Here is a 10,975-nt window from a genome sequence, read left to right as displayed (position 1 = left end):
TTTTTTTTTGTTTTCCTTTAAAAAAAAAAAAAAAAAAAAAAAAAAAAACTGGTACCAAGTGGTTACCAGAAAATGGCATGATCTTCAAGAAAAGAAAAATTTTCCTGGTGGATATTTCCTCTCACCCCAACATCCTTGAGGTGAAAAGATTGAGAACTTTTGGTTGGTTGGTTGGCTTTTAACTTAGAGAACCATCCGTGCATGGAAGGTGTTAATGATAGAGGATGTCATTGAATTGCTGTGTGGGGTTTGCTGTCATCACACTGCTACCACCAGGCATTAAGGTAATGATCATAAACTTACGAGGACTAAGCAATTCCCACTCCCATCCACCCCATCAGCCTCCTGGAGCTTCCACCCCCAGTTACATATACTTCCTGGAATTAGACCATCTGGGAATAATTTCTATTATGACAGTTTTCAAACATACAGAAAAGTAGAGCCATACGTATAATGAGAACCCATAGACCCATCACTTAGATTCAACAGTTGTTATCGTTTTGCCATATTTGCTTCATCTTTTCTTCTACTGGAATACTTTAAATTATAGATGTCATGACACCTCACACCAAAATATTACATATACATCATTACGGGGGATCCCTTCTTAAGTGTTAAACGTTGTGTGTATCATCCATGTTGCTGAAGGAAGATTTGAGGGTGTTGTGCATCTGAGCTCAGTCATTTCTCAGCTGACTGAATGCAGTTGTCACAAGTAGATGTTAACCAGGACATTGCTGTGTCACTGATAGGAGAAAGTTTTGGGTGGAACCCAAGGAAGATCTTAGCTGTATTCAAAACATTCCTGATTGATCTGGAAAGAGAAAGGTAAACAGCATGTTAACTACATTCTCAAAAGACACTAAATCGGGGAGTGTTATAAGCACTGATGATGCCAGAGAGGAAACGCAAAGCACTTGAATGTACCTGAAGGATGCGTGTTCTTATTTTTGAAATAAATATTGTTTAAAACAGTAGGAGTGGGCTTCCCTGGTGGCGCAGTGGTTGAGAGTCCGCCTGCCGATGCAGGGGACGCGGGTTTGTGCCCCGGTCCAGGAAGATCCCACATGCCGCGGAGTGGCTGGGCCTGTGAGCCATGGCCGCTGAGCCTGCGTGTCCGGAGCCTGTGTTCCACAAAGGGAGAGGCCACAACAGAGAGACGCCTGCGTACCGCAAAAAACGAAACAAAACAAAAAAACAACAGTAGGAGTTACAGGAAGACTAGGCACAGTACTAGTTGGGACAAATAAAACAGTAACATCATATCTGCAGGTTCGTTTAAAAACCATATAAAACCCGGTTCTGGTTATTGCCCCCACCGCATGAAGACGAGGAAGCTAGACTGGGGGAGCGGACAGCTGCTGAGGTGTACAGACAGGCCCTCCCCCTCCGCTGGGGCAACTGAACTGGAGCTGTGTCAAGCCCCGAGAGACCATCTGGGAGGCCCACTTCGCAGGGCGAGCTATCATTTTCAATGGGCAAAGTGTAAGCGGAGCAGGTAACGTTCCACGTGCTCTGTGCTCGGCTTCTGGGGTCAGGGCAGGCTGACTGCAGACGTTCTGGACAAGATAGTGGGCAAGGTGGTTGGTTGGCTTGCTTTCAAAAGTGACTCTGCCCAACCAAAGGGAGGACCGTAAAATGAATGACAGCAGGTTTCAGAATATTCAGCCCATCTCAGTCAATGAATGAAATGAGTTATTATTTAAGAACAGCCTAGGTGGCAGCAACAACTGGAAAGCAAGGCCTGGTATTCACCCAAGGCCTGATTCCCAGCCTGTGGCCGGTGGACCTAACTGAGCACCCATCCAACTTCCCAAACGTCAGGAAGAAACGCTCTCTCATCTCTACCCCCAGTGCACTGCTGCAGACCTCTGACTCATTAAACACCCCAGCCCACCACACCATCTCCCAACACCATGGGGCTCGTAAGACCAAGTACCACCTTCTCCTTTCCTGACACTGCTGCCATGAGGAGTGAGAGTTGGTGTTGACTAAGACGGGAATGAAGATTGTTTTCATCCTCCTGCTAGTGGGAACATGTTTTCTTCCCGGAGCACCCACTCTTTTGAAGAACACAGTCTCTTCTGAGCTCCTTCATCCAGCCTAACCCCCGGCACCCTGAAGCCCAGGACCCACTGATGGGCGTGAAAACACATGAGCTCCCTGGGGCTTGGAGAAGAGCTCTTGACAGGCCTTCCTGGAGACGACAGCGGGCCGGGTCTGCACACCCCTGCTGCCTCCTCTGGGCAACATGACTTGCCTTTTCTCTGTCTGCGGAACCAGAGGCCTGTCTATACTGCTGTTTGTGAGTCATTTGGTAGCAGGGAAGAGGAAGCACAGGGTCCCATCCTGTATCCCAGTGCTCAAAATGGACACGGTCTCCTGAGGGGGAGTAACAGAGACAAAGTTCACTTGCATATGTTGAGTCCTCTTCCCAGTGGCCGCTGCCCTTTCCTCGGCTCTTTTCCGTGATAAGCCCATCCTGCTTGGGATCTCAACAGAGGAGCAAAGAGAGAAATAAAATGGGATTGGAGGACAGAAGGCTTTTTTTTTTTTTTTAACATCTTTATTGGAGTATAACTGCTTTATACTGTATAACAGTTTCTACTGTATAACAAAGTGAATCAGTTATACATATATCCCCATATCTCTTCCCTCTTGCGTCTCCCTCCCTCCCACCCTCCCTGTCCCACCCCTCTAGGTGGGCACAAAGCACCGAGCTGATCTCCCTGGACGGAAGCCTTCTTGATGACTCGAAGGATGCCAGCTCAAGTGTTCCTTCTGAGATGTTTTTGAGCAGGGTCTGGGGCAGAGGGAGAGAAAATAGATGGGAATTCCTGTCTTCCCCCAAAGGGATGAAAATAAGGGGATTTATGGAAATCTGTCAGATGTCCCCAGAGGCAGGCCGTCTGCAGGAAATTGCTTATGCCTCCACATGGCTTGGGAAGAACTCCCATCCTTGCCCAGCCTCCATGTTCTTGAGGGAGGAGAGAAACTTTTGGGAACTGCACTCTGGAGACTCAGAGACACGAGAGGAGACAGAGAAAGCAAGGGAGGGCCAGGAGCCCAACCTCCAAATCCAGTGGATGTTTCACATGGCTCCCACGAGGAGGAGGGAAGATTTTAGGTCAGGGTTTGGTTCTTCTGTGGCCATCAAGGAAAAGAAAGGGACGGGGAGGGCCTCCAGCAGTAACGCGTTCCACGGGGCTGCCTCAGTTACTCCAGGCCGTCCAGGCCCGGTTAGCCGGAGGCAAAGCCAGAGAAGGCCGGGGCCTCAGCCTGTCTCCTTCAGAGCTTCACAGGCCACGACCCAAGGGCATCTCCTCCCCACGCAGCCTCAGGCGGGGAAGAGCGCTCTCCTACCTCTGCTCAGCTCTGCACTGCTCCTCTCGTGGGCCAGCTCCCTTTCCTACCCCGACACCAGTTAGCAGCAGGGACTTGGGCAAGTCAAATTATATCTCAGGTTTTCCACCTGTAAAATGGGGCTAGAGGACTCCCCTGGTGGCGCAGTGATTGGGAGTCTGCCTGCCGATGCAGGGGACACGGGTTCGTGCCCCGGTCTGGGAAGATCCCACATGCCACGCAGCGGCTGGGCCCGTGAGCCATGGCCGCTGGGCCTGCGCGTCCAGAGCCTGTGTTCCGCAACGGGAGAGGCCACAGCAGTGAGAGGCCTGCGTATCACAAAAAAAAAAAAAAAAAATGGGGCTAGAGAGGATGGTTAATGCATCTATTCATGTATTCATCAATAAGAAGTTTGTGATTAAATAATGTCTATTTGCTAAGCAGGTACATTAACCTCTTAACATGCTTCAGTGCAGTTCTCTTATTTTTCTCCACTTTTTCCCATCACATTCTGCTTTTCTCAACCTCCACCCACCCCCAGGGTCCGCTGCTTCTACTTTTGCTTCTTCCTTTTATCCTCATGATGTTTCTCTTCATTTTTCCCCCCGTGATTCTATTTTTAGAGTGTTTCTACATGAAATTGGAGGGTCAGAGGGATCATAGGAGATACCTACCTGCTTTGTTATCTCCAGGCAAGTCTGTGCTTAAAAGATCAAAGGACATAGTCCAGAGCCCAGTCTCAGGATGCATTTCAGTGTCTCACAGCTTCTCTCGTCCTCAGTGTCTCACTTACCCCCTGTTCAACACTACACTCCTTTTCCTCTTTACCTTTTGAGTCACATCTCAGCTGTAAAGCACCTTTGTGGGGACAGAACTGTTGGGACGTTTAACCCAAAATGACATAGTTCAACATCCTAGACCATAAGTATATTAGTTTCAGTGTAAAAACAACAGAATCAGGAACAAGAAAGGACAAGAGGCCATGGCAGTTAAGAGGGTTTGAATTCTATTAAAATCAACAAAAAGAGAACAAATAAGCAAAATCCCACAAGCATAACCCTTCTGGAGTCACAATTTGATAGACTATCTCAATTGATCTGAAAAGTCCATTGAGCGGGGAGTTGTGGAATCATAGGCCCCTCTTGCTGGAAAAGCCCTTCCTTAGATATCGTTGAGTCCAACCTTTCACACCAAGTTGGTAGCTCGCGTGGCATAATGTCTGTGCTCTGCTGATGGTCGTTGAATAATAGGTGGTGGTCATTCAGCCTTGGTTCCTACGTCACCATATACAGAATTCCTCTCCAAAGCCATTTCCCCAGGCCCTTAGGTAGGGAGCAGGCCAGGTCAATGCTTGGACAGGGCCTGGTGCCCCAGAATGTGCCCCTTTTGATCTATTTGAACCTGCCAAGGTAGCTTCTGGTCTTGATAGAGGCCATGTGCTCTAACGGGCAGGTCACCTGACAAGGAAGCAGATTTCAAAACCTGCAGCATCTTTTTTTTTTCCTTCTCCAGATGGCAAGAGGCAGGAGATTCAACTAAAGAGAGAAGAGGATCTGACAGCAGGTTGCTGACCCAGCGTACAGCACAGCTGCCCTCTCCTGTAGAATGGGAAGAAGTCACCTTGTGTGCCACTCTGTACCGTCATCCTCAATGCTCGGTAGAGACCTCAGAGGAAGGATTATTGTTAGCAAGTAACCATAATTCCAAGAAGCCACCACCTGTTAAGGAGGTTCTGATGGATGCTTTTCTCTCTCTGCAGAAAACAAGACCCTTCTATCTTGGAAAAATCTGGCAAATGTTCCATCGAGGCTGCTGAGGAAGGAAGCTATGGTGGTTTGAAGGAAGAAACCCTGCCTGGAAAACAAGAGCAACACGGGGAGGGGGCTGCAGTCCTGTCTCAGCCATGTGGCCTTGGACATGTCCTGTAGCATTCTGGGACCTCTCTTTCTCCATCTATCACACAAGGGGGGCTCTGAAGACCTTCCCATTTCACCAAACTTGCCTTCACCTGGAGTAAACGCTGCCATCCTTGTTCTCGTGGGTCTTCCACCGGCCCCAAGGCTCCCCTCAGCCCTGCTGACCCCAGAGGGCTACTCCTAGCCCCTCAGCCGAGAATCTACTTTCCTTCCCTTTTGAGGATTGATAGTGCTCAGAAATCAGCTGATTTGGGGGACCAACATGGAAAAGAAACACTACAAGGAAACTCTTTGATAAGCCCTCCACGTATACAGACATCTACGCACACACACACACAAATACAGACACACATACCCAATCGGTGAAGTGTAAACCTTTTCCCTTCTGTGTATCAGACCTCTTTTACCCTTTCTAACTGCCAGTGTATTCGGAGAAAATTCAGTTCCACCAACAGAAAAGCACTGCTTCCTCTTAGGGAACTTAGCCAAACCTCCGTGTTTGGGGGTGACTCTGGGCTCAGGTTGAATGAAGCTATAGGTTCTAACACCCCTCAACTGCAGCCCCTAAATGCAGACTCTACCAGCTGAGACTGAGGCAGCAACGAGCTAGACAGTGCCAGGGCCCAGATCCCTCCCTCCAGGCTCGTCCACCTCCACTGCCCACACGCCCACCCATAGATATGTTGTTCTGTAATGGTGGGTGCCTGCTCCAGCCTGCCTGTCTGCCTGCCTAGAGTGCCGTGGACTTGTTCTGTAACGTACGGTGTGTGTGTATGTCTGACTCTGTGGTTTACTGCAAATAAAAATGGTAGCAGATGGCTGGCCTCTGACCTCCTGGTGGGTTGTTTTTCATGCCGTGGCTTGAGAAATCAGGATTGTCTGGTCAGCCAAGAGCACTGGAGCTGTGCATGTTTCTCTAGACTATTCTGTAGCCTCTCCACAGTTGCCCACTGCTGGGGGAGCCGGGTACCACTGATATGCCAAGACAGGGAAGAAGGGAAACTCTATTGCCACTTTCCTGAGATTGAAGGAGGGGGAGAGGAAGCCAGAAATTCTATTAAAGAAGCACCTGCTAAACGTTTTATGTCACAATGTCACTGACATCTGAAGAGTCCCTTACGAAGTGGTTAGCATTTTATAGATTAGGAAACGATGCAGAAAAAGGGATGCACTTGCTCAACAAGTAACACAATAAGTATCCTAGTTCTGTCTCTCTCATACCCCCAGATTCAGGTTCTTGCCTCTAAACTAGTGTTTCTCCAAGTGTGGCCCATGGACTGCTTACCATCAGAAACGTTTGGGAGTCCAGATTCCTGCACCCCACTCAGATCTCCTGAATCACAATCTCTGAGAGTAGGACCCTGAGACTTGACATTTATAACCTGGGACTCTTGATAGATCCCTGTGCCTCCGAAAGCTGGAGAACCATTGTACCACACCTGCTAGAGGGCAGGACCACTCTGGGAGGAGCCTGCAGAAGAGCACACTTAGACAGAAGAGACCAGGAGAGGAAGCTGGTCTGCAATGAAAGGGCGAAGGGGAAGCGAGGCCGTGGACTCCACATCAGAGTTGGCTGCCCCTCGCCCCAGAACTCAGACCCCAAGAACAAGTCCCTCAGCTGGTCTCCAGGTGGAGGCTGTCCTGAGCCAAGGGTCCAAGGTCACACCTGGATGCGGCTGGGCAAGGAGGTGCAGGTCCAACACAGCAGCCTCGGGGACTGGGCGCTGCCCGGGGCAGCAGCCCCCGAGGATGGAGCCGAGGACGCTTGTCAGCTGCTCACCACAGGCTCCTGCTGCCTTCTCAGCCCCCATCTCCCCGCCCAGCCTGGCCTCACTGGCCACTCCCCAGGGTTTGAAGAGCCATTGCTGTCTGCTCTCCAGGCTCTTCCTGCCACGAAAGCCCTGGAACTCACACCTGGAACCCTCAGTCTTCTCCATGTCCCTGCTGTCATCCTCGGGGCTGGGCATGGACTCCAACCTCAGGGAACCTACGCAAAATGTTACTCACTCCTACCCATTCCCTCCCCCTTCCACCTGGATCTACGGAGTTCTATTTTGTGCCTCTGAGTCTAGATGGAGGTTTCTGAAATGTTGGTTAGGATGTTTGAGGCAGGGCCACTGTGAGACAGATGCATAATTGCTACTTGGGGGCAGAAGGAAATGCTGGAAATAGCTTAGCTGCCCACTCAGCTGGGGAGATTCAGCTATCACCCTCCCAGCTGAAACACTAACTATGCATGAAAAATATTTTCCTCAAGAAAACGGCTTTTCTAGAGGCAAGAATTCAAGAAAACCCCTCTTGGACAGAATTTCATGTTACCAAATCAGCAAAACACTGAAATTATGAATCTGGAAAGTTGTTTATGATACTGAATTCTTATAGTGAGAGTTTTCTTGAATCTCTGTAGCTAACAAAAGAATTGGGTAAAGGAGGAAAATGCTGGTGCATTCAAGAACAAAGGCCTTAAGCAGTTGTGTTTGTGTTTTAAACAATAGTGAAGAATGAGCCATTTGCTTTTAACATTTACAAGATTTTCTAACACAGGGGACCATGTTCCTGCTCCTTCCCCCACGTAACAGGTTACTGTGTGCCCTTAAAAGTAACAAAACTGACTTTGTTTTTAGGTGTTCTTCCCTCCTACTTTCCATTAAACCAGACTATCACATATTATTCAGAAATATTTCTGAATCTAAAACTCTAAAGCCATTCACAGGGCGGGGGACAAAAAGTCAAAAGGCAGCAAAAAGTGGTGATGGAAGCAGCAAAGAAAGATCCGCGAGATCAGAAGGACATGGTCATGGTTTCAGAACGGGAGGGCTCCCAGAGGGCACTTAGCCCTTCCTCCAGCCAGAGCCAGATTCCCCAGCACCGCATCTGTCTGTGCACACCCACATCTGCTTGAAGATTTCCGCTGATGGGCAGCCCACCACCTTCCCAGGAAGCCCATTTGGGAGTGGTTTTCTGAGCCTTAGATAGGCTCCTCTTGCACCCAAATCCGCCGGCCATTCACTCCCATCGTTGGGCCCTGACTTGGCCACTAGCGACACAAAACAAATCTCTCCTCTCTTCTCCAGGACAGCTTTCAGATATTTGGAAACAGCTCCCTTGTCCTAACTCTTTATTTTTTTTCCCTCCAGACTAAACATCCTCTAAATCCTTGAATCATCCCTTATATGTCATGACTCCCAGACCCTAAGCTATTCTTGCAACTTTCTGTGGAGCGACTGACAACAGTTCGCCAAGGTCCCTCTTAAACTGTGATTCCCAGGACTGAACACAGCACAGAAACAGGTGGACAAGTGCAGAGCTGCATCCTCGCTCTGGATGCCATGTTAGCTTTCTTTGGCACCTGTATCACCCTGCTAATTCATCCTGCTCTCACAGCAGACATCTCCTATCCTCTAATGAGTGCTAATAACGACCATGGGTGTGGTGCTTCACAGATCACAAAGTCCTTTCAGAAACATGGTCTCTTTTACTCCTCACTACAGCCCAGTGAAGTTGATTAAAGATGAGGAAACTAAGGTTTTTCCAAAGCCATATGGCCAGGCTCAAGCCAAATCCAGGCTCCTCTAAACACACCCATGTTGTCTTCTCTCTTGAACCTCTGTTAAGGCCAAGAAAGTCTCCCTGGCTTCATTTGTTAATGTCTATTCAAAATCTCTCTTCTTTTTTTTTTTTCTGTTCCACTTTGTCCTGTTAATTTCTTCCCTTCCTTTATCCTATCTCCATCTTTTGACTCCCATTTCTGCCACCCCTGACATTAAAGGGAAGACACCAAGTCAGAGAGAGAAGGCAGCAGAAGAGGACGAAGTGTCAAACAGGGAGAGCCTTTGGGAGGGAGGAGCTGGAAGGGAGCATCTCAGAGAAGAATGGGTAATGTGGGGTGGCAGATGCATGTTGAACAGGGATATTGGGAGAGTGGGTTCCCGGTCCCACCCAGCTTGGCTGGCTCTGTTACCCAAGGCCAGCCACCTAGCCTCTCAAAGCCTCACTTTCTGAGAAGCAAGCATCTCCGTGAGACTAGTCAATTCCCAAGACCTTTCCTGGTTTTATGACTCTAATAGGTAAAAAAGACCTTATCGTTAATCCAACAGTTCCTCTTTTCTTTCAACTCAATGAAGATATTGAACATCAGACCCAACGTACTGCACATGACTTTCCTCTGCTAAAATAAAGGAAAGCAAAGATGGCTTGGGGTCATGGCAATAAGCAACATTTATTTCATCTGATTGCCAGCCCTGGTTTTTACTGGGGGGAGGGGAGAGAAGGATTACAACAGCTACCTCTCAAGAAGTAGGACCCAAAGACTAAGGAATCCTCAGGGGGGCTGAACTAGAGGCTCTGGAGCTGTCGCCTGACACCCTCCACATCAGAGGACTGAGGGTCCCACAATGAACATCCCTCTCCACAGTGGCCACTTAGATGATGTGGAAAAGGAAAGAAACTCCTACTTGGTAAGCAACTCTTGTGTGCCTTCCTGGGGCAGTCACGTGGTAAGTGTTCTTAGATTGTTGCACTAAGGAAATATCATCCCATGTCTTTATTCTTCCAGAGTGGAGCCGTTCAATCGAAATATAATGTGAGCCACATCTGTAAGTTTAAATTTCCTAATAGGCACGTAAGAGGAGTAAAGAGGAACAGGTGAAATTCACTTTAATCAAATATTTTATTTAGCTCAGCATATCCCAAATATTGGGTTGGCCAAAAAGTTTGTTCGGGTTTTTCATGTTACAGAAAACCTGAACGGACTTTTTGGCCAGCCCAATATTATCATTTCAACCTGTACTCAATACAAAAATTATTCATGAGTTACTTAACATTATTTTTTTCATACTAAGTCTTCAAAATCCAGTATTTATTTTACATTGGCAGCACTAGCCTGGGGTCAGTGGCTACCAGGTTGGACAGAGAAGCTCCCATAGCATCTGGTGCCTCCCCATCACAGCACTTCTCAAACTACATCGCAATTGCCTGTTTCATGGTCTGCACTATCCATCAGACTGGAACTCTGAGAGGCCAGGGATTGTGAAGTTAACTGATATGTTCCCAGCTCAGTGCTTAACATGAATATAACAGGCCCTTGAATATTTGCCAAGGAAGGAAGGAATACAAGCTCACATACCCAATCAGTACAGGGAAGAGCTTGGGTCTGAAACCATGTCCATCTGATGACAAAATGCACCATCACCTCACTATATCATGCTGCCACCTAAACTTCAGGAAGCATTATAAAAAGAGTGTGGTCTTTTATGCCAAACAGACAGGTTCAAGCTTCAGCTAGGAGACCAGTGATGGGGAACTCACTACAGAAGTTATCAGAGTGATTTTGCGCTAGTGACCTTAGTTCTCTTAGCCCTAATTTTCTCATCTCTAAAATGAGGATGATGGTATTTACCTCTCAGAGAACTATGAAGAGGACATGTATCTTGCAAATATTAGACTTTCTATAAATGTTAGTATCTTTTCCTTGTCTAATTAAATGGAAATAAAACATTTAAACCTGGCCAAGGTTTAATCATGCAGCAGCTTTGACCCTATCTAGAAAGGGGAAAGTAATGAAAAGCAAACCAAAATTTGAGAAAGGGAGCCAGCTCCTACCATCTGCCTCCTTGTTTGTTCTTTAAAAAGCTCCACAAAATGCAGATCCTAGCCCAGGCAGCCCGTGAATTGTGAGGGTGCTGGAGATCCCCTTGCTCTGCTGGCAGGTAGCTACA

At 47.9% G+C, this 10,975-nt stretch overlaps 1 protein-coding gene across 2 annotated transcripts in view; it reads left to right on the top strand.

Annotated features, from left to right (window-relative positions):
• Positions 1 to 6,074, top strand: part of DGKG (diacylglycerol kinase gamma) — a 230,942-nt gene extending 224,868 nt beyond the window's left edge. Inside the window, exons 23-24 of one of the 2 annotated variants that reach the window (XR_003006270.1) lie at positions 4,855 to 4,999; positions 5,102 to 6,074. Coding sequence is in view for 1 of the 2 variants with exons in the window: in XM_024767827.1 (XP_024623595.1) it covers positions 4,855 to 4,881 (27 nt within the window). In the remaining variant the exon portion in view is untranslated. Of the gene's footprint in view, positions 1 to 4,854 lie in introns of both variants that reach the window. The other variant, XM_024767827.1, reaches the window with a different exon arrangement.
• Positions 6,075 to 10,975: the final 4,901 nt, after the last annotated feature.

Source organism: Neophocaena asiaeorientalis, unplaced genomic scaffold (assembly GCF_003031525.2).
Source record: "Neophocaena asiaeorientalis asiaeorientalis breed wild unplaced genomic scaffold, Neophocaena_asiaeorientalis_V1.1 scaffold225, whole genome shotgun sequence".
NCBI classification, from domain to species: Eukaryota; Metazoa; Chordata; class Mammalia; order Artiodactyla; family Phocoenidae; genus Neophocaena; species Neophocaena asiaeorientalis.
This window is presented reverse-complemented; position numbering and strand designations above follow the sequence as displayed.